Source organism: Amblyomma mixtum, chromosome 9 (genome assembly GCF_055824585.1).
Source record: "Amblyomma mixtum isolate Tamu chromosome 9, ASM5582458v1, whole genome shotgun sequence".
NCBI lineage: Eukaryota > Metazoa > Arthropoda > Arachnida > Ixodida > Ixodidae > Amblyomma > Amblyomma mixtum.
Window position 1 is genome coordinate 106,233,716 of NC_143020.1, and position 25,929 is coordinate 106,259,644.

Here is a 25,929-nt window from a genome sequence, read left to right on the forward strand (position 1 = left end):
CAACCTTCTGTCGACAACGATGAGGCATTAAAGGCTTTCACCTTAAAATGTATTCACGATTTTAAAGAATAGAGAGGCCTCTGCATAAAGAAAGGGGGACAAGAATACTTCTTTTATGGTTTTCGCTTCTACGGCACGTTACTGCATTGTTCAATGGCCTTTTTTTGTAAACTAAGAACGTTTGGATCTACTAAATAAGCAGGCTACGCGTAAACGATGGTTCACGCATCCATATACAGTAGTCCCCAAAGGTTATTAAAGCGATATTCACTTAAGCGATTCATCCGACCCTAAGTGCGACCACACATCGCTTGATAGAAACATCACGCCTTTGAGAGGCGGAGGGGTAGAGACCGTTTGCTCGATCGGTACTAACGATCTCCACTCCCCATATTTCTAGGCAGGGGTTGAGCTGCCCCTCCCTTCGCTCCCGGCTGTCCCCATTCTCGTGTGAATCTGACGCGAAGGATGCACTCTAAACACGAAATGGCCTGTATGGGAGTAAATAGGGGGTAAACTTCCTTCTAACGCTCCTTTAGGGCAGGGTATGGCGCCCAAGTCCTGGGCTTGATTTCGAACACCAAATATGCGGAATGCTTACTCATAGCAACGGATACATATCCTCGCTGCAAAGCATAATAACTTGATGCAGTTACGAATGGGAGGCACCTTTAAAAGCGGCACCAGAGGTTTTCAGATTAGCACGTAAAGGAGATTTAAACCTCGGTTAAAATCTCCATAAGTGATAGAGCTTCGCATGTTTTGAATATAGATTTGGATTTATCCAACAAATGTAGGGAAGGTTTCAGCCTTCCCAACTAGACGACAGCCAGTAGTCTTTGGACCCTAGCGGCGGCTTCGGCCAGCCGGACGCTCTTCAGTTGAATCTCCGGATCGGAGCTGAAGGAGTAAGTATCTCCCATTGGTCTAAAGACTTGACGCTTCTTCCCTTAGAGGGAGCCTGAGGGGCATTCCCAGAGGGTGTAATTGAGAGGGAATTTGTTTCCGCTGACGATCTTAAGAAATCCGTACCTTGAGTAATGAAAATCTACTCCAGGGTTTGGACAGCATATGCTGCCCCTAAAAGAGAGGGCACTAGAGAACAGCTTGCTTCCTTTCTACTCCCATATAGGCTAACTCGTGTTTAGAGTGCACACATGCTTAGAGTTGCTCGGAAAGTAGATTACGTCTGGCGGGCAAACGCGACTAACCCGCGAAAGCCGCGTCGGTATGAAACTCCCTCTTTTTTGGTGCTCGCACAGGGTCAATGAGAGCGTCCAGTACAGCGGCGGCGCTGGCCTGGCCCAGAGAGGCAAGAAGGCCTTCATCTTCGTCTGCCTGGCTTCGGTCGTGGTCGTGGTGGTCCTCTTTCTGCTCGCCTTCCGGAACAGCGGCGGCACGCCAGTCATGGGTACACAGCAGCGGCATGTAGCGTGCGGGCAGTGAGCACCTACACTCCAAAATAGGAATACGCCTTCAATCTAAGCAGAAAGGGGTAAAAGGGAGTAAAGTTGTCCTCTAGCGGCGTGCGCTAGACAGCTTACAATATCTTTACTCCCATGTAGGTGTATTTGTGTTTAGAGTGTACCTAGGAGTAGAGTAGAGAGGAGTAGAGATAAGTAATGTTTAACAGCCTAGCAAGGGAACAGCAGTTCGCAACTGGTAGCGAGGTGCTGGAAGTGGTAAGAGAATATTTCTACTTAGGGCAGGTAGTGACCGCTGATCCGGATCATGAGAGGGAAATAACTCCTCTTCAATATTGCCATGCTAAAGCTAGCAAGAAAGCTTCAAACGCAGCCCGACATAGGCTACACGGTCTATGCCGATGATATAACTCTATGGGCCACACACGGCTCCTTAGCCCAAAAAGAAGAAGCCCTACAAGAAGCCATACACAGGGTTGAAGAATTTGCTGCGGAAAGTGGTCTGGAGTGTGCCCCGGAAAAGTCTGAGGTCATTAGACTCCACAAACTCCCTTACACATCCCCAGGAGAAGTTGAGCTTTTCCTGGGTGGACGCAAGATTAATGAAGTGGACAAGATCCGGATACTGGGGTTCTGGCTTCAAAGTAACCTCAGATCCGACCATATGATCAGAACCATCAAAACAACAGTTAATCAAATCTCAAGAATGATCCGCCGCATTACCTGGCACCGCAAGGGTATGAGAGAAGAGGACACCCTTAGACTCGTCCAGGCCCTAGTTCTGAGCAGGATAACATACGGCCTCCCTTACCAAAAACTGGGCACTGTGGAAACCAGAGCTATCGATACAATCATAAGAGGGGCTTACAAAACCGCCCTCAATCTTCCAATAGCCACTTCTACAGAACGACTCCTAGAGCTTGGTCTGCACAACACTTTTACCGAGCTCCAAGAAGCCCTCTTGGAAAGCCAAAAAGAACGCCTTCTAAAAACCAATGCGGGAAGGACGATCCTGAATAAATTAGGGACATGGCCGGGGCTGGAGACAAGAGGCAGTAAAACCTCTCTTCCACTCCAAACCCGAGAAAAGATCACCGTTAGTCCAATCCCACGTCACATGCATCATGCTCATCAGCAAGGCAGACGACAAGCGCGAGCAAAGGCACTTCAGAAACACCTAGAAAGCGACCGTAAAGCCGTTTACGTAGACATTGGGGCCTACCCCACGCCGGGAAAGTTCTCAGTCGCTGCGATTGACCACCAACTAAAACCGGCTCTCCAAGCTTCTATATATGCAGAAAACCCCTCCTCTGCAGAGGCTCTGGCAATAGCTATCGCCATCAAACATAAAGACCAAAGAGGAGAGTCCTCCCACGTTATAACAGACTCCCAACAAGCCTGCCGAGACTTTCTTAATGGCAGGCTTCCCTCAAGAGCAACACAGCTGCTTGGCAATCTCAGCCTAACACACAGACTAACATGGACACCTGGTCACGAAGGACTAGCTGGAAATGAGGTAGCCAACGATCTAGCCCGAGATTTAACCCACCGGGCGGATCCTCATCCCTACCCCACGCCCATGCCTAGCACCTATGGTGACAGATTAGAACATATTCGGCTCGAGCGCAGAAAATACCCACCCCCTCACATAAAACTAGACTCCTCCGCAGCCATAGACTGGAGGAAAATTCAGACCAACACTTTCCCTAACTTGTTCATCCTACACAAGATTAGCCCCACTCAATATCAGAATACATGCCCTTGGTGTGGAGCTTGCCCTACGCTCTACCACATATCGTGGGAATGTACAACGAAACCAAAACACTTAACTGTATCCAACCCGACATATGAGCAGTGGGAGGTGGCCCTGACCAGCGAGACCCCGGATCAGCAACTTAAGTTGGTTCAGCAAGTCCGTCAGTCAGCTAAAGCCAGTGGCGCCTTGGACTAGGGGTGCCACCCAAGTTGCTCGAGCAACCTTCCTCTTTTTAAATAAAAGTTTTCTCTCTCTCTCTCTCTAGAAGAATAAGAATGGGATGGAGCGCATATGGCAGGTTCTCTCAGATCATGAACGGCAGTTTACCGATATGCCTCCAGAGAAAATTATACAGCAGCTGTGTCTAACCGGTACTCACCTATGGGGCAGAAACGTGGAGGTTAACTAAGAGGGTTAAGCTTAAGTTAAGGACAACGCAGCGAGCTATGGAAAGAAAAATGATAGGTGTAACGTTAAGAGATTGGAAGCGGGCGGAGTGGGTGAGGGAACAAACGCGGGTTAATGACATCCTAGTCGAAATCAAGAGGAAGAAGTGGGCTTGGGCAGGACACGTAATGCGAAGGCAAGATAACCGCTGGCCCTTAAGGGTAACGGAGTGGATGCCGAGAGAAGGCAAGCGTAGCAGGGGTCGGCAGAAAGTTAGGTGGGCAGATGAGATGGCGACGTTTGCGGTGACACGGCGGCCACAGCTGGCAAAGGACAGGGTTAATTGGAGAGACATGGGAGAGGCCTTTGCCCTGCAGTGGGTGTAGTCAGGCTGATGATGATGAGGAGTAGAGAGGGAGCAAGTGCACTCCTTTGTATGGAGTGCGCTGGAGGACAGCTTACTTCCTTTAAACTCGTTTCTGTTTAGAGTGTTCGCAATGAAGAAAGCGGCGCACTTGTCATGTGCAGAGAAACTAAGCACTCGGCGTAGAAACAAATTTATTCGTGAGACGACAAGGAATAATCAAACCTTATCCAATCGCGACATTCCGGGTGATAATGAGCAGGCAAGGGATAAGGTCTGTTCTTTCCTCCTTTCCGCAGTGTTTTTTTTCCCGCTGTTTTCAAATCATAGCATAGGACACGTGATACAAGTAAGAGTGGCAATGAGTGCTGTTAACTGGACGAGTAGGAGCGAGCGGAAGCAGGCTGAGGTAGAGTTCTGATCCTTTCCCATGCCGGGGCGGAGGCACGGATTCCAAGAGTAATTTATACCAGTTTTCTCTAATGTCCAACAAAGCGTTACTCCTAATGACCTTATTCTCTCGGATAAATCTTGGGGTGTGGCTTCTCTCATAGAAGCAGTAAAGCGACAACCGAGTCTTCACCAGACCACACACGTTGCCTGTGCCAGTGAAGGAAGTATTGGAGAACAAGTCCGAATTGAAATGGTCTGCACAAGCATTTTGTCTAGTACGCCAACTATCGAATGTTTACTGAGCGCAATGTGTCCCAAAATAAAAAGGCTACTCTATCTGATTGTCTTCTTTGCATGCCACTAAGAATAGTTATATGAATCCAAATTGTCGTTGTACCGATTTCACAGTGCTTCATAAACATCAAGCAATGTGCCTCAGATGCGACTCAGATGTTTCAGAGAAAAATGTTAGTTTTTTTAGTGTGGTAGCCCTGCTAGGCGGATTTCCGATTTTGGGCATGCGCACGTACGTAAGTACAGTCAGGCCGGAATAATACACGAACACGCATATGCCGTGCATCACTTTGCAGTGGGATATTCCTTTGCAAATGGCTTATGAATACTTCAGTAGTTATCCTTAGGCCGCCGCGGTGGCTCAGCGGTTACGGCGCTCGGCTGCTGACCGAAAAGACGCGGGTTCGATCCCGGCCGCGGCGGTCGAATTTCGATGGAGGTGAAATTCAAGCGGTACGTGTACTGTGCGATGCCAGTGCACGTTAAAGAACCCCAGGTGGCCGAAATTGTCCGGAGCCTTTCACTACGGCGTCCCTCACAGCCTGAGTCGCTTTGGGACGTTAAACCCCCATAAACCCTCTTTATCCTTAAACATGAATCAGCCTAGTTGTGCACAACGGCTGAAAGCGTACAGGCAAAATATTTCATTTCGTTGGCAGGCACCGTTCGCGTTTCATTCCGGCCGGACAGTACAGTCGCGGAAACAAGTAAATGGACCACGCTCCGGCGGTCAAAGTCTTCTCACGCGTACGGAAAACAATGTATGTTTGACGGATATGCAAGTAATATTTACTTTTGACCTTGCACATCAAGACAACAAACATTTCTATTTCCCTTACGCAACGCGACAGAAGAGTTTGAACGCTGAAGCGTGTTGCATATTACTCTGTCCGTGACTGTACTTCCCTGAAGCCTGCTTTGTGGCAGGCGGCCCGCCTACCAACCGAGCTGTGGCCAACCTGTCATGTGTTTATACCTGGCAGGCCTTCACCTGGATGAAGGCATTCAAGGTAAATTCCTCTAGAGTAAACGCCTTTAGGGCAAAGATTTATGGTAACACCTTTAAGGCGGAGGCCTTCATGGCAAACGCCTTACGCGCAAACTCCTTTAGTAGAAGGCCTTTGTGAAAAAAGGCCTTTTGGTCAAATGCCTTCACCACTAAGGACCTTCATAAGCAGTACAGGCAATCGGCCCAATATTGGAAACGTGTTGGCAATGGAAAGCATCCATTTGCAAAAAGAGGGGACACTTGAGTTCCGCCTTAAGGGCATGACGCGGTAGCTTTTCATTTCATTTTACTACCTTAAAGGCCCCTTAAAAGTGGTGTTACATAAGGGGTGGCAAGAATTAAAAGCACAAATTCACAATAACAGGAAAGTTTTTACATTATCAGAGAAAAGACTTGGGCAAGTGATGATGGCAACGTTGTTTGGAAGGCCGTTCCAGTCTGCGGCTGCACGAGGAAAGAAGGAATTAGAAAAAAGCGACGGTCCGTGAACGTGGACAGCCAACTTGTAGGTGATGGCTGGTGCGATGAGATATGCGTGCTGGGGAAGAATATAAGATGCGACGTGCGTAGGGCTGTGAAAGAATTTGTGAAATAGATATGCTGGCAATGCGATGGCGGAGCGATAAGGGTGATAAACCGGATGCTGTTTTTAAGGAGGAAACGCTGATGTCATAAGAGTGCGGCGATAAATAAATGAAACGAGCAGCGCGATTCTGAACAGATTCGAGGGCGTTGATGAGATATGCTTGATGAGGATTCCAGATGGGCGACGCAAATTCTAGTTTGGACCTGATGAATGATTTGTAAGCTAATAACTTGACATGTTGGGGAGCACTGTGAAAATGGCGCTTTAGGAAACCTAACGTCTTGTTTGCTGAAGATGTTTTGTTAGTAACATGCAGACTTCAACGTAGGTCGCTAGAAATAGTTATGCCTAGATACTTGTATGACTGAACTAGTTGTACGGGAACTTGAGATATTACGTAAGAGAAGGTTAGAGGATTACGGCGACGGCTAACGGACAATTCCCATGTATGCAGTAGGTCATTCTCTATTTTATACATTCACAGATCCCTGGGAGTCCTCATACTCTTCCTAACGCAGTGGTGCAGCGGTTAAGCGATGCGCCATTGGCCTGGGATGGCAGGCGCTTCATAGCGGTGTGCTTTATGTGGCCCATGTTGCACTTCCCGAGCGACCAATCATTAATTTAATGGTCACCTACAACGGTGGGCAGTTTGCTCACTATCCGATGGGGCAGGTTGTGATGGCGCTGCAAAGTCACGTGACCTAGGTGCCGAACCTGCCTCCTGGCTTGCCCTCTTGGTGCTACCTGCCAGTCATGCTCGTGATGTTGCACACACGGCGATACCCGGCTTTACCCAGCAGAGTGAAGCTATCGCTCCATAATTGGGCCAATTACATGTGCTGCTTGGAAAGTGCCCACCGCAACTCTATGAAATTCCCCGCTTAGCCATGCTGGAGTCACGTTCCGTAAGCCTCATGATGGAGAGTGCATGCATTGCATCTGTTCGTGCAGGTCCTGGGGTATCGACCGAGCAGCAAGCCATAATGTGCGCGAACCCCTGCCTTCAGCCAAGCTTCGTTTGCCACCCGAGCTCCGACCGGGACGACAGAGGCTGCTTCGAGGCCGGCTGCCCCTGCTGTGAGCACCCCAATGCACAAACACGCAGCATTAGAGGAAAGAACGCTGTTTAGCGAGGAGCCGTTGTTTTCGGCAGCTTGTCAAAAGCACCGATCCTAAAGAAAGCTTCTCAATAACACAGGTAGGAAAGTTACGGAAGAAAATTGCTGATGGTTTATCTTTAGTTAAACCTGGTGTGTAAGCGAAAGCTTCGTTCCCCTAAGCGAAACTATGATTGGTTTGGTTTATTAGGGTTTCACGTCCCAAAGCGACTCAGGCTATGAGGGAAGCCGCAGTGAAGGGCTCCGGAAATTTCGACCATCTGGGGTTCTTTCACGTGCAAGCCAAACTATGAGTCTCGTCATTGCTTCAACCAGAAGCAGCACTCTTTGCGTAGCCAGGGGAATGAACCTTTCCCTTACACACCAGGTTTAACTAAAGATAAACCATGAGCAATTTTTTTGGTTGACCTTGACTTGACCTTGACGAATGACCTTGACCTATGACCTTATGGGCCACCTTGGTGTAGCTCCATAGCAACACACCATGTCTCTACTGTGGTTTGACCTTTAAGTTGCTTGAAGATAACAGCCGCAAGCGCCGCGAAGAAAGCCCGAGGTCCGGTAGTGAAGCTCTCGCTTCAAAACAAGTAAAAATACCAACAAAATATAAATGGCAGTCATGGCATTATGTAGGGAAAGCACTGTTTTTACCGTGGTCTTCTGACAAAACGCATTAAGCCATACTCTCAAAGACGGAGCTTTGGTGCCCCCCAAATTCTTTTCTCTACTTTCTAATCATTTATCTCTCTGACCAATACTTTTTAGACTGCTACTTTCTAATTGATCCACCCCACAAGTTAAAACAAATTATTCCTCTATGCTTTCCGTGGTTTCAATGGTAGTTGACTTTCTTCACACGCATTAGAAAAATTGCCATCCAGAGCGCTCATGATCCCAGTAATCTAGTAACCTTCTCATTTCAACAGTCCCAGAGCACTGCCCCAAGCGGTGTCCCCATCACCAGGAATGCGTTCTGGAATCCGAAGTCGACGCACGGGGTTGCTTCAAGCCCAACTGCGAATGTGGTAAGCGCCAGCTGATATTCAGTGCGTGCATGGTAGTCAGGGTGTTTTGCATGCGTGGAACAGTTGTAATGCGGCTGTAAGGCTCGTTTACATGAACCGGACGGTGTCGAGTCGAGTCAGGGGATCGAGTTGAGCAAGGTCAGCCCACATCGGCGACTGCGCGTTTGCATGAATTGGATTTTAGCGAGTCAAGACCGGTTCAACTGAAGCGACACGAAGTGTCGAGCAGCGCAGCGGGAAAGGGCAGTGGCAGCCTCCAAGATTGCGACACGGCACCGCTGTCTTGCAGGCGCGACGGCGCAAGCGAAAAACAGGTTCGCATTTACCCTCTCCCCTCCCGCTAACCCGACTCTTCGACTCGATGCTTTTGGAAAGCCGGGTCAAGCGAGTTAACTCGACTCGCTCTGCCGTTTATTTTACTCGACCCGACAGTGTTTACATGAACCCGACAACTGGCTTTTTACCCCACAAGGAAACTCGACTCGTCTCTACCGAGTTCATGTAAACAGGCCTGGAGTTAACATGACGCGATAGATGGGTCATACTCATGGGGCTGTAGCGCAGGACTGCGTTTTCAAAACCATGATGACATGCTATACTAGCATTGTAATGAGGACATTACACGTCAAAAATTTTGCGCTCGTAAGTAAAGAAAAATTTTTGAGGGGACACTTCAGCTCTGCCTTAAAGGTATGATCCGATAGCGTTAATGGGTTAATACCCATACACGCAGAATTGGTCATTCTCTAGTTCATATTCATAGACCCCTGGGAGTCCCCTTACCCCTCCTGGCGCAGTGGTGCAGCGGTTAAGCGATGCGCCACTGCCCTGCGATAGCAGGTGCTCCCACCGGCGGAGCTTGTGAGATCAAAGTTGCTCTTCTCAGCAACCGATGAATAATTCATGTCCACTGTGGCAAGTGGCAGTTAATGACTGGTCGCAAGAGGTTGCTCGAGACGTGCAACTGTGGTCTCAAAAGCCCCACCGGTGGCAGCACTTGCCACCGCAGGGCAGTGGCGCATCGCTTAACCGCCGCACCACTGCGCCAGGAGGGGTACGAGGACTCCTATGGATCTATGAATGTGAAGCCGACGGTGACCGATTGGAGGGGAAGAATAACCGCGAACTTGTACGAGACTTAAGAACGAGAAGAAGACAGGACGAGTGGTAACTACCAACTGAAGTTTATTGGGAAAAAAGACGTACTGCAGCAAAGGTTGCATCTGCGCATAGCGTACAGTCGCGAGCAAAAAATATTAGCACAGATCACTGGCGACCAAATTTGGGATATCTCACCACGCGGCGCTGCGGTTCGCAGCCTAGGGGGGACGGCACGAAGTAAGCTTTATCAAGCGTGCACCGCCCGAGCGACGAAGTGTCGACCCTACGTGACTTCGCATGCGACATTTATTTTGGCTCGGTTATCATGAGCACAGATGTCTTCTTTTATTACTGTTTTTTTATGTCCGCGATGGCTTGTCAAAAGGAACTCGCGGGAACAATAGATGATAGCGCTGCTTTTAGCCAGCAATTTTGCTGGTCCGTGACAATTCGCTGAAACTCCCTAATATTGTAGAATGGGAATGGCCCGGCACTCTCGTTATCAGCCTCTTCGCCACCCGCAGCGCCACGCGTTGCCATTCCGGCGCTCCGGTGTTCCGCCACGTGCGCTAATCTTTTTTACTCGCGACTGTACGTAATACCGTTACATTGCCGGAACTAAGATAAGGACACATGGACCACGCGAGATGGCTAAAGAAACAAATCGAAACAAACACAAAAAACGAAGGAGATGCCTGTTAGAGGTTTAACAGAAACCGGGTCTTTTTTATCTAAAAGCGCCACGGAAGGCTCACTCACACATATATCGAGCCCAAGTTTGCGCATGTGTGCCGCTTCTAAAATCTCCCTTTCAAGTCTCGACCTGCCCCTTCTGATGATAGTGGCTTTGTTCAACTGTGGGTAGCAGCCGTCGCATTCCCGGAATCTCTGATGTGGAATCTGCGGAACAAGGTGCGTGGCCAAGAGGAGGCGATCCCTCTGAACAAAGGCCAGCTTGAATTTGTGCCCTATGTGCACAAGATGGCCCATAACCTCAAGAGGGTGGCGGGTAGGCAAGGCATTCAAATTGTTTTTTCAGCTCCTTGCAAGCTATCTCAACTCTGCAGGCGCGTGGCAGAAAGTAGGCGAAGTGTCGTGTGCACGACCAAGCATGAACACCGATATGTTAACTGTGCCACTGATGTGGTATACCAGTTCCCGCTGCGATGCGGCAGAGTATACGTGGGCCAGACGGGTCAATCTGTCAACGATAGGCTGCGACAGCACTACCGGTCCTTGAAACCCGATAATGGCGCCAATCTGCCGAGAGACTGCAGGGAATGCGATGGCTGCTACCCATAGTTGAACAAAGCCACTATCATCGGAAGGGGCAGGTCGAGGCTTGAAAGGGAGATTTTAGAAGCGGCACAGATGCGCAAACTTGGGCTCGATATGTGTGTTAGTGAGCCTTCTGTGGCGCTTTTAGATAAGGAGACCCGGTTTCTGTTAAACCTCTGACAGGTATCTCCTTCGTTTTTTGTGTTTGTTTCGATTTGTTTCCTTATCCATCTCGCGTGTTCCACGTTTCCTTATCTTAGTTCTGGCAATGTAACGGTGTTACGTACGCTATGCGCAGATGCAACCTTTGCTGCAACATGTCTTTTCCCCCAATAAACTTCAGTTGCTAGTTACCACTCGTCCTGTCTTCTTCTCGTTCTTAAATCTCGTCCAAGTTCGCGGTTATTCCTCCTCTCCAACATGTCAGACAAGCTGGCCCAAAGCTTCCCCTTGTTGGAGGATGACCAATTTTGCATATGTGGCTGTTAACCCATTAGCACTATCGTGTCATGCTCTTAAGGCGGAACTTAACCAGTTCTCTTTGTAGATTAGAAAGCATTGTATCTTTTCTTTCTCCACAGTTGGTTGCGCTCTCTGTCCTGCCCTTTTTTTTTTTCCTGCAGCTTCCATCAGCGCCACAACGTCGTTCAAGAACTGTACCAACTCCTGCCCTCCGGGCGAAAAGTGCCACTCCTACGCTGCCGTAGATGCCCACGGTTGCCCCCTTCACGGCTGCGTGTGTGGTAAGCCTAAGGCCACGGCTCCACTGAAAATGCAGAGTACGCAGGATGGAAGTATTTAGTCATTGAAAAGACACATACAGGAATGCTACCTAACTTGAATAAGACGTCAGTGTCCGAACATTTCAAAGGTGTCGTGTCGTTCTTATCTAGAGCAGAGCTTCGGACAGGCAAAAACATTGCGTAAAAGCGAACGACTCTAGTTAGGCCTTGCCACGTGAAATCTTCGTCGTCCACTATCGGTTCGTCCTCTTCGAGGCAATACAGTTTCGACGGGGCGGAAACCGCCTTCGAAATACCAGCACAGCTAGTGCTCCTGGGTACCAGGACGCGAAATGTCGCCCACTTCACACGTCGCACAGTTTGCCTGCGTGAAGCCGTCATGCGCAGCAACTTTGGAATCACAAGTAAGGCACAAACTCGTGGGGTCGCCTGTACTTTTTTCCAAACGGTAACGCCGATATCAGTTCAAATGGTGATATGCTGGGATTCATTTTAGGATAGATAGATAGGGTAGACCTGACTTGGTTTGGTTTGGTTTATTGGGGTTCAACGTCCCAAAGCAACTCAGGCTATGAGGGACGCCGTAGTGAAGGGCTTCGGAAATTTCGACCACCTGGGGCTCTTTAACGTGCACTAACATGCACTCCGTCGAAATTCAGCCGCCGCGGCCGGGATCGAACCCGTGTCTTTCGGGTCAGCAGCCGAGCGCGATAACCACTGAGCCACCGCGGTGGGGCGGATAGACCTAACTGGCATTCCCTTTTGAATCGAGGTGGTGGCGACCGCCACCTTGCCTGGTAAATTAAAGTGGCTTTTATATAATTTGTACTTTATTCTGGTACCTTGTCATGCTAAGGTATATGAGTCATTATTGCTATTAGCGGACGCAAGTGGCGTGGATAAGCTCTACGTGTTCTCTTAGAAATTGCTTCCTCCTCTCGCTAGGCTGTGTACTAGGACGCTGGGCCCAATATTGCAAATGGATTTTTTTACTATGGTCCTTTGTAAGACTGGCCTTAGCCAATACATTTCCAATATTGGGTCGATCCCCTTGTGCTGCCTGGGGATCGACAGGGCAAACTTCATCGCAGGCTGCCTATTCGTTCCGGCTCCACAGGTAATACATGCATGTGCAACGCGTGGTAGTTCAAATGTAAGCCATGTCTTCCTTTGTAAAGCCGCTCTGCATTAATTTCCCACCAACTTCTCGCAGTTCCTGACTGCCTATCTCCGTGTCCGGTGGGAAAGCGCTGCAAGCCGAAATCGCCGCTCGACGCCAAGGGTTGCTTCCAGCCTGGATGTACATGCGGTAAGGGGGAGTAGTTTTAAAGTGTTCCGATGACAAACAACGATGAGGCCTATCCTCCTAAATATTAAGGCGAAAGCCTTTAATGGCTCATACTATCGACCGTCCGTTAACAAAGCGTGTAACACACGTTTAACTTGGGAACTAAGAAAGGTAGAAGAATACCAATGGTTGCGTCAGATAGAGGAGGAAAAAATGAGCCTAGAAGCCGAGTTTGGTGACTGTATATTAGTTAGTTAATTAATTATAGGCAAAAATGTCGAAACTCCGTCGAAATAGCTCGAACGTCGATATAGCCACGGGAACGGTGTGACGTCACATCCACCGGAAGTCGTCACGGCATAGGGAAAATTGTGACAGAATGGTCGGAAAAACGTCGGATTTATGTCAAATTAGACGGAAAAGTGTGTAATTAAGCGTAATTAACACTTAAAATCCCTGAAAGATGTATAATTTGGGTATCGATATAGTCACGGGACGGTGTAACGTCACATCCATCGGAAGTCGTCACGGCATAGTGTCCTCGGCCTTCGCCTCTCAACGCTTTAGTTGCCAGTGTCCTCGCAGTTTTTATTAGGCTCTGTCGCGTCAGCAGAAAGTGTCTGCAAAACGTGTCAGCAAATGTCCGCACGATTACGTTGTTCTCTGAAGATAAGTGTGTGAAAGTACGATTGTGACAGATAGCGCGTGATAAAATGTTTCTGTGGGAAAAATTTGGTTGATGAGGGGTAAATAATTAACTCATTAAACGCAAAAAAATACACTTAGACGTCAAAACATCCATGGAAGTCGATATAGAACATAGACTTCAGAACAGCCATTGCCTTCGACATAGTGTGTGGACGTTTTGCTTTGGCATTGCTACAATGCGGGTCGCCGCAGCGATTTCAAAGTTTTTTGTTTGCGATTTTGTTCTATATCTACTATTTTCTCCTTTATGTATTCAGCCTTAGGTTTTGATGGTTGGTAGCTAGCTTTTGCAGCGGCCGTACACTTTTTTCTGGCTGTCATCCTTTAATTAGTGCCTTCTCGTTCCACAATACACACATTTCCACTGCCCTCCAGTAAACTCTAAGACGCCCTGAAATTCTTTTGCTTCCAGCGCAAACAAAGAAGAATTGCTCTCAGTGAAGGAAAGTTTTCAGTCTTGAGATTTTGGTAGCGACTAAATTTAAGCAACGTCGACGAAATTATAAGGGGAATGTTGCAAAGGCAACAGCGCAACTCGCTGCAGAAGCCTCAAGCACTGTGGAGTCCCTATTGCGCCGTTAGCACCCGAAGTTGGGAGCCAATCACATTGAGCTGCTTAATAGCGTTATCTCAATTTAAGAGCCTTTTTGTTTTCATACAAGGTTCCAGGAAGTACACAGGGCTAATAATGGGAGCATCCTCTAAAGGCGAAAGAAATGAGGGAAAAGTTGATACTTAGGGCATGAAATATTAATTTGATTGTTAGTATTCGTTACCCTTTCTTGCACTATAAACGTCCAGAACCGGACTGCGTACCAAGATGTCCAGACGGCTCAGACTGCGACCCCCACTCTCCACGAGATCTCCACGGCTGCTACCTTACTGGCTGTATCTGCGGTAAAACGATTCCGTTTTTTTTTTCTTGTCCGTCGAAATTATTGAAGACTTTAAGTAACACGAGAAATGCTAATCTATTACATTCCAGAACAAATACTGAAGACGTTTAGGCCAAACACCGTGAAGAAGAAACCTTGTAAGTCATTTCTGCATCCATCCTCTGCATGTACTGCTTAGAGCCACTTAGCATTTCAGCTTCCCATAACCTTTAGACTTAGCAAATAGTTCATCACTTTTGACTTATCTCTGCGAGTCGCCGAACCATTTCGCGGAGCTGACAAAAGGCCATACTGCGCATGCGCGAGGAGCAATGACGTCACACGGCGCACAGCTGGCGCCTCGCTCCGTCGCTGCGCGGGTGACTCATACCCGTGCCACACGCGCACAAAAAATGGCAGTAAATGCTTAAGGCCTTAAGTTTGTTAATGCCATTATTTTCGGACTTGGTGCTACACGTACACATTTAATGCCATTATCGAAAGTGACGATGACGATAACACTTGCAAGGTAGTCAGAAGTTTCAACTGAATATAAACATTCCAAATGAGAACAATATATGGGAAATGTTGTTCAAATGTAATGCAAAAACGATTTTTTAGAAAGTACGGCTGTTCCTGCTTTACAAGTCGAAAAAGTAGCCATAAACTCGCATGTCAGCACATAAGTCGAGAGTATCTGTCAATAAGGCTGGTTAAAATGGCGCTCTACACATCGAAAATGCGGTATGGATGCCTCATCTGACTGAAAGTTAAGAATTAACCTTTTCCTACTGGTTAGAAAGTTGTTACTAACAAAGCTGCGTGCTTTTCTGCGTGTGGAATGGGAACGAGACTACACATTGCACGGGCGAATGAGTTGTGGCGAACTCAGTAGGTCGCGAATGGCAGTAAGGCTAATGCCATTAAATTTACGCGTGTGGCACCGCACGAATGCCATTAAAACTTAAGGCAGTGAGCACTTAATGGCATTAAATCTGCCCGTGTGGCACGGGAATTAGAGGTGCCGCCGCCGCGCTCGCCAGTTGCGCATGCGCAGTAGCGGCGCATAGCCAGCGTGCCGGGGCCGCCGCCGCTGCCGCGCGCTCTCCATCGCCTCTCTCTCTCTCCTCGTTGCTTTCGCAATCCTCCAGTTTAACCAGAGCTAAACCACTGCCAATTTTTTATATTAAGCAAAGCTTTGGCAAGTTGGATAACGTTCATGATGTAAAAATAGCGCACAAGGAACACAAGGGACGGAAAGGAAACGACGCAGACATGCGCTAACTCGCAACTGAGGTTTATTGCTGACTCGCGCAATATAAGGTAGTTACTTTAAAAACATAAAAACAAAAACAACCACATGCAGTCCCTCCTCGAAAGACCAAGTCAGAGGGAAAAAAAATGGAATTGAAGCATCAATTGAAGTTTATGCTCTCAGATACGGAACAGGCAAGAAGGCGTTGGCGATAAGCGAAAGAGGCGTGGGTGCACCGTTAGGCACCGCGCCCCGTTTGTACCCTGCAGCTTGGGTGTAGTGTACAAACTACGGTTGTCTTGCGGAGCTGTCTATGTAAGGCAAACGGGGCGATGCCTCAACGCTAGGCTGGGTGAACACCGTAATTCCCTAAAAGATCATTATGGGAACCTTCCTGTGCATTGCCGGGAATGTAGCAAAAAAGAAGAGCAGAAGGGGAAAATTTGCAAACCGATTTTTTCTAGTACCGTCATACTTTTCAGACATCGTGATCAGAGCGTACGCGAGATAATGGAGGCATATCGTATTAGGAAATGTAAGAATATTTGTATCAGTGAGCCCTCTGTTAACTTGGCAGACTGTGAAATCGATTTCTTAGCCTCAGCGTTGCATTGACTTCCCTTTTTGATAACGGCTTTTTAACTGATCCTTCCGCAGCGATGAGTGGCGCCTGATGCTTCAATTCCATTTTTTCCCCTCTGACTTGGTCTTTCGAGGAGAGACTGCGTGTGGTTGTTTTTATGTTTTTAAAGTGACCACCTTATATTGGGCGTGTCAGCAATAAACCTCAGTTGCGAGTTAGCGCTTGTCTGCGTCGTTTCCTATCCGTCCCTTGTGTTCCTTGTGCGCTATTTTTACATCAATTTTTTATATGCCAACTTTCATGCCGCTTTCGGCTTCTGCACGTAACTGCAAGACTACGATAAACTTCATCGTCGGCCTAAATTTAGTTCGGCGACAAAACGGTTTCCATTGTGTGTTTCTTTCGTTCTGTAATATTTGTGCGCTGACTATTGCAAGGCTGCAATTTATAATTTTAGCATACGTCTAAACAAACGGTGAACTTAAAATATTGAAATAATTGACGACATATTGCGTTCAGGAGTAATAAAACGGAACTAACTTCAAGAAGCCTTCTTGAGCAGCGGATAATACCATCGAATGTTGGCACGAATCGTAATTGGCTCACTATAAAGATTTACTAGCTGCAGTACCCTGAATGCTGAGTAGGCGGCCTCTATAATCCTTCAGTGCTTTTTCAGTAAAACCTATGCGCAAAGATATCTGCCCACCAGAAATTGAAAAGAGTTCTCCTAGTCATATTCATTATGATAATCCTTTTCCTCATTACACAAATTTTTAACGCTATATATTACTAGTAGGTTGCTGTTAGTAAACACGCCTCAGTTAGTAGGTCTTCACAAAAGTTTCAGACAACGCAGTTATCAACTTATTTCTTCCCTAACAGTGCTGAGATTCCCATCTGCGCGGTATTAACGATTCTGCATCATTTTAGCATGTCTACATGGGGTAGTTCAAGGACGTGCTAGTTCAAGCGACGTTTGGTGCCTTCTTGTAAATTCTCTGAATGCGTCACTACGACAACATGTACTACTTGCTTACGCTATCATCGCTATTATTATCTTGCGTTTTGCTTCTATTACAATTTGCAACAATGTTTACTACACTTGCGGAATTTATAGGTCGAAAATTATAGTTTGCTATTTGTTCTTAAGAGCTTGGCGTCTGTTCGATAATTTGTAAGCTGCTTTCGTTACTCTATGTTTGGGATCAAGACAACATGCCTATGAAGCTGATAACAATTACAGTCATAAAAGTTTTGTTTTAAAGATAAAAAAATCATTTCCATTTTGTCGATGGCCGGCGCAAAGGAATTTCATGAAACTTTCCACTCCACTGAACCGGAACCGGTTGTATCTAGAAGTTTGCATGATCACAAATATGGCCCGTCTATTGATCCCTTTCCATCGAAGTCGCCGTTGTTTCCTGTACGCAGTATGCTTGTCGCCATGTCCTCTGGGAAAGCGATGTGTGGAGAACTCGACCAAAGATGGGCGTGGCTGCTTTCTGCGCGGCTGCACATGCGGTAAGCTGCCATCGGCCAAGAAACCAATAGCATTTAGCCCCTCGTGTAGCTTACGGCTTGTTTTAATACAAAACAATGGCCTTCCTCCTTGTACAGTTCAGGCCTTGTACTTTCCCTCAGGGTTCTCGCACCTCTTATTCATATTCTTCTTAGGTAACTTTGTGTATGAAGGCATGCCACCGTTCCCTGGTCTTTGAAGGCCTTTGTGACCGCAAAACTTTTCTTTAACATTCAGATAAACTCGTCTTCATTAGCCGTACAACCGTTACTAATTGATTCCCTACCGAGTTTTGCTCCAGACGTACTACAACCTACGAATACTGCGTCTTTCACATGCTCCTCTGCTATGATCACATGGTCGGATACAACTCAAGAAAGCAGCGGCATTTCCCCGTCAAAGGGCCCCAGTTCCAGCCAATGGCGTCGGCCGATTCACATGACCCTGCTAGCTTGACAATGCAGGGAGCGGCCCGACAATGCACAGAGGGGATTATTCCTTTTCATCTGCCACTCCCTGCATTGTCAAGCTAGCAGGACAATGAGAATCTGCCGACGCCATTGGCTGGAAGGGGGGGGGGGGGTCATTTGACGGGGAAAAGCCGCTGCGTTTTTGAGTTGTATCCGACTATATATAGTCAACGTCGCTGACTGTGCCTTCCGGAGTCTCCGTTGCCAAACAGTGTCCGTATTTTATTATGTGAAGTAGCAATCCCTTATAAAAATGGTCTATAGACAGTCTATAGACTTCTTATTGACTTTATTGACTTCCTACAGATACTGCTTTTTGTCTATTCATAGTCTATAGACTGTCTATAGACCAAAGTCTACTAAAAGTGCATGGCCATAAATTTATAGATCGTCTATAGACTGTTTATGACATCCGTATTGCCTATAGACTCTTCTCTAGGATTTGTCTATAGACTGTCTAAAACTTTTTTTTGTAAAGGATGAAGAACCAGAAATGAAAGTTACCTTGAAAATTGCTGCGTTCACTACTGCAGCACGAGAACTTTTGCGATAGGAAGAACTCGCGCCAGAAATATTCTTTCCAGCCCATTGCAGCATGGGCGCGACGTTGTTGAATAGGTCATAGTGTTGTGCTTATACTACAAGCTCTCGTTCTGTGGTTAACACGTAATTGTTTTGTGTGTGCGTTCAGAGCTGGACTGTCCTCCTCGTTGTCCAGCTGGTCAACGGTGCAAGAAAGGATCGCCCAAGGACTTCGAGGGCTGCTTTATCTCTGGGTGTGCGTGTGGTAAGAGAGCGAAGAAGTCGTGACACGCCGCCTGCCCCTGTCCCGTCCTGCTTCGCGAGTTTGCTCCTCCCGATGTCCTACCAACTGGCCTACAACCACCTCCTTCTAAGTTATGGAAACAGGGTTATAGAGCCAAGCACGATGAGGATCGGAGTGGATATTCTTTGTTGCACTGTGTTGTCGTTAGTGTCTCATTAAGAGCTTAGTTTAACAATCAGCGACCAGTAGCTTGGCTTAATAAAGTCAACACCGCTTGCCGTCAGTTCAAAGCGCCTCAGAATGTCGATTTGATTTTAAAGATGCTTTTCTCACTGCGCGGTCATTATCAGCTTTCGTGCCCGCCAGTTTCCAGGACATGTTCGTATTATACGAAGTGAAGCCACCAACTGGTCGCATAACTTTCCTACGCCCCCCCCCCCCCCCCCCCCCCCCCCCCAGGATAGAAAAAGGCGAATTGGAACGCTAGCCACTCTCGTTTCAGGAAGACGATAGTCGTCCAGCCATGGATCTTTGCAACACAGAATTTAGGAGGACACCTAAGCTCCGCGTTGAGGGTATAACGCGATGGTGTTAACGGTTATTTGTTACTTTAATTAGTACCTCTTTTATTGCAGTCACTAATTAGCACTAATTAGTCCAACGAACATGCCTCAGTGACCTTGGGGTAACGGGTCTGACTGGCAATACAAGAATCAGTGGTTATATATTTCCAACTAATTATCCCAATTTTCTTTTCAGTGACTTAATTAACTTTGAATCCTTACTGCCACAACGACATTTAAGTCATGGTACGACCTCGTAGCCACAATTAGCCTCGAGTTTTCTTCATTTTCAGTCCATAGTTGAACGTGTGACGTCAGGGCCTTGTCGACCAATTCTGAAGTAGTGTGACGTCGCGCACGGCTGTTCCTGCTAATGTCCGCTGTAACTATGTCGCGTTAAAAGTTTATTGTGTGAATAGCTTGGTGCAGTGTCCAAGGGTAATATGGTTTAACGTAACTCACGCGAGAGCAACGAGACAGACGTGGATGGCAGAGGAAATATTGACCAGGAATTGAAATTTAATTGATCGGTTTTGTAACCTCAAATAAAAAAACACTTCGGCGACGATAGCAGTAAGTGCACACGCCGGGCATCGAAGCCTGAATTCCCTTCGCTATTGGCCACGTTAAATTTGTCGGGCACGACAAACTTTCAAGATACGAGGCATAAAATGCCGTTAGTCTGAAAATTTATAGAAATGGACGCGTGTGAACGTAATTATTTCGGAACGCTCTGGCCGCGTGTTGAGAACAGAGAGAACAGAGAGAGAACAGAGCGATAGACAAAATCGCGTGCTCCTGGCGATAAATAAATAATGCAGAGCCTAAGTACAGAGCGAACAAACGACTTTTTGCGGTAGTGCAGTGCTGCATCCTGTTTTCGCCAAATTTAAAGGGATGAGCTGTAACTGAATTTTACAGTTTACTTAGTCGGAGCCACTCCTTTTCTATCAAACTATTAAGATGAGCTATTCCTCATTGACTTTGGGGCTATGAAAAATTGTTTACTCGTTCGCTCCACTGTCATCATCATCACCAGCTTGCCTACACCCACTATAGGGCAAATGTCTCTCCCATGTCTCTCCAATTAACCCTGTCCTTTGACAGTCGCGGCCACCGTATCCCCGAAAACTTCTTAATCTCATCCGCCCACCTAACTTTCTACCGCTCCCTGCTATACGCTTGCCTTCTCTTGGAATCCACTCCGTTACCCTTAAGGACCAGCGGTTATCCTGCCTTCGCGTCACATGCCCTGCCCAAGCCCTTTTCTTCCTCTTGATTTCGACTGGGATGTCGTTAACCCGCGTTTGTTCCCTCACCCACTCTGCCAGCTCAACCAATCTGTCACTGTAATGCCACACAAAACGCTATGGCTGAACAAACAAGCAAACAAATATACGAATATATGAATAAATAACAGACGATAAGGTATCTTACTTTGATATTGCCTGCTTTTTACCCCTTTCTAGAAAGTATTCCTGTAGTGTCTCGGACACCGACAGAAACCTCGTCCAGCAAGGTGATGACTTCAACAACCTCAGAAGGTACAGGACTCCTCCGGGTTAGACCTTTCTACGATTAATAACTTGATAATTATGGACAATTAAGTAATGAAACAGCACACTAAAATAGTCTGATCTGCACCGCAATGTTGCCCGAGACATGCCTGTGGTGTCCTTGTGCATAGCACAGGCATATTTTTGAACCCTGGCTAAAGCGACTTAAAACTTCCTGTAGAATCCACACCCTTTGCACGTTCATTTAATGCGTTATTCTTTCAAAATGAATCATTTAATCAAATCGCCAAGATACTTAAGAAACAACTGTTGCACAGAAAGTATTGAAATTTGGATAAGGTGGAAATTATTGCGCTTTGCATTACGCGTTTGCCATCAATGCATGCACCCTTCTTATCCTCACATCAGGAGCGAATTTTTAAATAAACGTTGCTCATTTGCGCATTATTCTTTATTTTTTTTGCAAAGTTGGGCACCATTGTTATCTTGATGGAAGTGCTTGGCAAAGTGCTTTCTTTTGTGTTCTCTGAACATCGAACACTTGGACCCTTGTTGTAGCCCTGTTCCACGGTATCTAATTATCAATGCACACGAAGTGAACACGCGAGCGGAAGGCCCCAGGGTGCTTGCCGACGTTTCGGCAAGAGAACTGTTCTTCGTCCGGGCAAAGCGTTCATCATTGGCGGTGTTTATATAGGGCCTTCACTCGCAGGAGGAAGGTCCGGTGAGGGGGAAGACGGCGTGAAGTAGATGAGCGTTAGGGTGGGGCAGTTAATCCTTTTTAGCAGCCATCATGCGTTGATAAGATTCACGCTACCCATCATAACACCCTTCTACTTCCCACCCTCCTCTCCCTCAACGGGCCTTCATCCTCGAAGTGAAGACCATATTTAAACCCCGCCAATGATGAACGCTTTGCCCCGACGAAGAACAGTCCTCTTGTCGAAACGTCGGCAAGCACCGTGAGGCTTCTCCTCCCTTGTTCTCTTTGTGTGTATCATGAAACCATCTGCCTGCCCTCTCTCTACAATAATTATTAATAGAGGTGTTTACGAGACATTTCGCCACATGCTATACTTTGTACCTCCTCCTGCCAATCAAGAGTGTGAAACGGGGGTCGATTGGTGCAGGAACTCTCAGGTCAGTAGAGGAAACTACACTGCACGCTAAAGAGGACCCGGGAAGCTTTCCGTTGGGTTTCGTCGACAGCCACATCTTAATTCCAGGTAAAAGGTTGCTTGCCAGAAATACCTGCTTCCTAGTTAAATTCATACATTTGATAAGTCACCTAACAATAAAAACAATTTTTATCTTCAGTCCAACACGTTTTGGTTTACAAGGTCGCAATATCACGTGCAGCCTGGCTGGAATCAAATGCGAACGAAGCCTTTGAACAAAAACAAAATGGGTTACTTGTGTACGTTCAGCTGGAGTGTACAACTAATCTGGTTTAAGTTGATCTATGTATAGTGATAAGCAGAGTTTTAAACGCATATTTTGCTTCAAATATATGCGCAAGCGCATAAGAAGCATTTACTTAGTCTAACATTCACTTGGTAGCCGCCTTGGCACCTATACTCTAAACACAATTACGCCAATATGGTAGTAAAATGGAGTAAGGTGTACTATAGTGCACACACCTTTAACAAAGGAGTGCGTTAAGGACAGCTTACTCTCATTTTACTCCCTTCTGTTTCGAGTGTAGGAAGAATCTGCTCGGCTTTCCCTTCTTTATAACCCCCGTCTGTGCTACTGCCTCATTTCGCGCTTTTGTAACGGTAGCAGTATACAGCTGCATCATTTTCATCCCGTCCATCGTATCCCTCACTGCAAGGCTGAGGAGTCAACCCAGTGTGAGAAAGTGGCCGCAACTTACTTTTCCACATAACTTACTCCTCCTGCTCGTGCCGCCGCGGTGGCTCAGTGGTTATGGTGCTCGGCTGCTGACCCGAAAGACGCGGGTTCGATCCCGGCCGCGGCGGCTGGAATTTCTTTGGAGGAGAAATTCTAGAGGCCCGTGTACTGTGCGATGTCAGTGCACGTTAAAGAACCCCAGGTGGTCCCAATTTCCGGAGCCCTCCACTACGGCGTCTCTCATAGCCTCAGTCGCTTTGGGACGTTAAACCCCATAAACCAAACCAAACCAACCTTCTACTCGTAATGCTGTGCTTTAGTTTTTATCGTAACCTGTTTCCTTCGTGCTTTTGCTGATAAGGAAGTTTCGCGGTTGGCGTGAACCATGCCTCCTCACCTAGTGCTGCCTCGCTATCAGCAACCGCCCCCGATAACAGCGCCATCGCTTTGTCTACACTCTGCCCTGACCCAGTCTTGACGGTAGCTGTGGGCTACAAGATTATTACAGATATTTTATTGTATTTCCATTTTATTGCCTAAGCTTTCTTAACATTCCCGCGGTAGGAGACGATTACTCTGTTTAATGCTTATTCTTAGCTTCATTTGCACCCAGCTTCCATCTAAGAAATTCAATTCAACAGATGGCTTCTTGTGCAGTGCCATCAGCAGATACTTCTGCAAGGCATTCCATTAAACGCGCTTATTAATGCGAGAACATTATATGGCTCTGTCGCGTCAGCAAAAGTGTCCGCAAATTTGTCCGCGCGATAAAGACGTTCTTCTTTGAAGATAAATGTGTGAAAGTGTGATCGTGATAGATAGTGTGTAATAAAATGTTGCCGTGGGAAAATTTTTTGGATGAGGTATAATTGGTTTTGTTAATTAAACGCGGAGAAACGCGAAAAATACACTTAGACGTCAAAACAGCCTTGGATGTCGATATAGTACATGGACGTCAGAACAGCCACGGACGTCGATATAGTATGCGGACGTTTTGCTTTCGCATTCCTCCAATGCGGGTCGCCGCAGTGACCTCAAAGTTTTTTACGTACATCCAACGTCAAAAGCATACAGCCCAAGGAGTTTGCTTGTGAGGTCTGCTATATGCTTCGTTATGCACCCTCAGCGACCGTAATCTCTGGAAAGAAGATTGGCTTCGCGTAAGCTTTTGGACAGCTAGATGTGCTATGGCGCCCCGCTTAACAGCTTAGGGTTGTATACTTTTGACGGGGGCTGTACGTCTGTGTGAGTGAAGCATGCACATCCAAATAGTCACTCGGTCGTCACCTCAGTGTACGCATTCTTAGAAAAAAGGTAGTTGTACTTACTAACTTTTGGGGTAGTAACTGATTGTCACTTAAGTTACTACCCTGTTAGTAACTGGAGTTAGTAACGGGAAGGTAGTGACGACTGCTACCTGCAGTTAGTAACGGGAAGCTAGTAGTATTTACTAAGAAAATGAATAGAAACTCGCATATGTTGCTAGATTTATCGTACGCTGTGCTGGCGTGGCTTGTCAAATTTATGCGTACTCGAAAAATAAAAAAAAGCTTCACAGTCAATTTGACTAATTCCGGAATCTAGACAGAGCTATCAGAGCGTGCTGGCCGTAAATCACACACTTAGGCTTAAGCTTATCGCGCATTACATGTAGAAATTATCGAGGTGATTGCATCAGCAACCTTACCGTGCGCACACAAATGTTCAGGATGCAGGAAAAGCGCAAATCAGAAAGAGTCACACTCGCGCACTGCGCGTGCACAGGTAAATCTTTCTCAGTCTTCTCAGTCATATACTCCGTAAATCAGACTCTCATTTACGGGCTAGTGGCTCTTACCGGTTGAGATAAGATACCAGCGTTAATCATGAAGTTGAGATTGTAGAAACAGCTGAGTCTACTTAACCATATGCCCCTGTACAAATGTTTAATTACAAAACCAATTTATTAGCGCGACAATGTGTGTCAGTTTATATTCTTTGACTTTATTTTAGGGTTAAAGGAAACGGTTACTAACTAGGTAGGGACTATAGACCATAGTTAGTAAAAACGTAGCAAGGGCTACTTTTACTAGCTATACCTTGAACAGGGTAGTAAATAGCTGATAAAAGGTAGTAAAACGACGTCAGAGTTAGTAACTGCTGCACTTGCTACCTTTTCACCAACTTTTTTAAGGAGTGTACGCCAACTCGCGTCGTAGGCTGACAAAATAACAGAACGACTCATATAGGTATTTCCTGTATTTACAGAGGACTCTGGAATACCCGTGGTTGGGGACACTTACGTTGTTCCGGATGCTCACAGCTTGTATCTAAATCAAGCGCGAGACAAGTGGATGTGGAATGCTTCTATCGGGGACATAAAGTGGCCTTCTGAAAAAGTCTATTCCGAAGGTAACCGACAGAACACTGGTACCCAACCATCGAGGAAGCCGTCTGAAAGTGGTGAAACAAGGCATGCCAGAAATGAGTCGCGAGACACGGGAAACCGCAGTAATTCAACACTGGCTAACCCTAAAGGCAATTCAACCGGAGACGATGCCACAAAAAAGAGAAGACCACCCACATCCTATCAAACGCTGCCAAAAGAAAGCGTCGAGACGATATCGCATTCGGAGCCAAGGGTGGGCCATAACGGTGGAGCCTCCTCGACAGGCACGCCCTCTGCGCTGGACTATGCAGCTGAAGACGATGGCGAGTACAGTCTTCTGAGGGAGTTGTTGCCGGAAGAACATCCCGTCAGGAAAAGAGCCGTGAACTTGACCAGGACAGCCCAGGTTTTGGATGGCTCGCACCGCGATCAGAGTTCTGCTGTGCGGACAATTGACAGGAATGCATCTCCATCTGTTCATCGACGAAAATCAATATCGCAGACTCACAGGTAGAGAAGATCCTACGGTGTTCCCAGTGCAGCAAGGCAATAAAGGAAGGTTGTCTTTGTATAAGCAGGGGAGCCGATTATCTGTTTTAACTTTGATTTGTTTGGTTTTGAGAGGAACTCTACTCAGCTAGGTCATAACCTTTTGGTTAACATCATTTTGTAGTGTTAG

General features: G+C 46.9%; 1 protein-coding gene across 1 annotated transcript; it reads left to right on the top strand.

The window, feature by feature from the left end:
- The first annotated feature begins 1,268 nt into the window (after positions 1–1,268).
- Positions 1,269–25,764, top strand: LOC149330551 (uncharacterized). The gene is made up of 12 exons (XM_089559442.1): positions 1,269–1,411; positions 7,168–7,293; positions 8,261–8,359; positions 11,362–11,481; positions 12,695–12,790; positions 14,279–14,374; positions 14,463–14,510; positions 17,625–17,714; positions 18,874–18,969; positions 20,981–21,055; positions 22,159–22,254; positions 25,130–25,764. The coding sequence occupies exons 1-12, from the start codon at positions 1,408–1,410 to the stop codon at positions 25,762–25,764; spliced, it is 1,581 nt and encodes a 526-aa protein (XP_089415568.1). The 5' UTR covers positions 1,269–1,407.
- Positions 25,765–25,929: the final 165 nt, after the last annotated feature.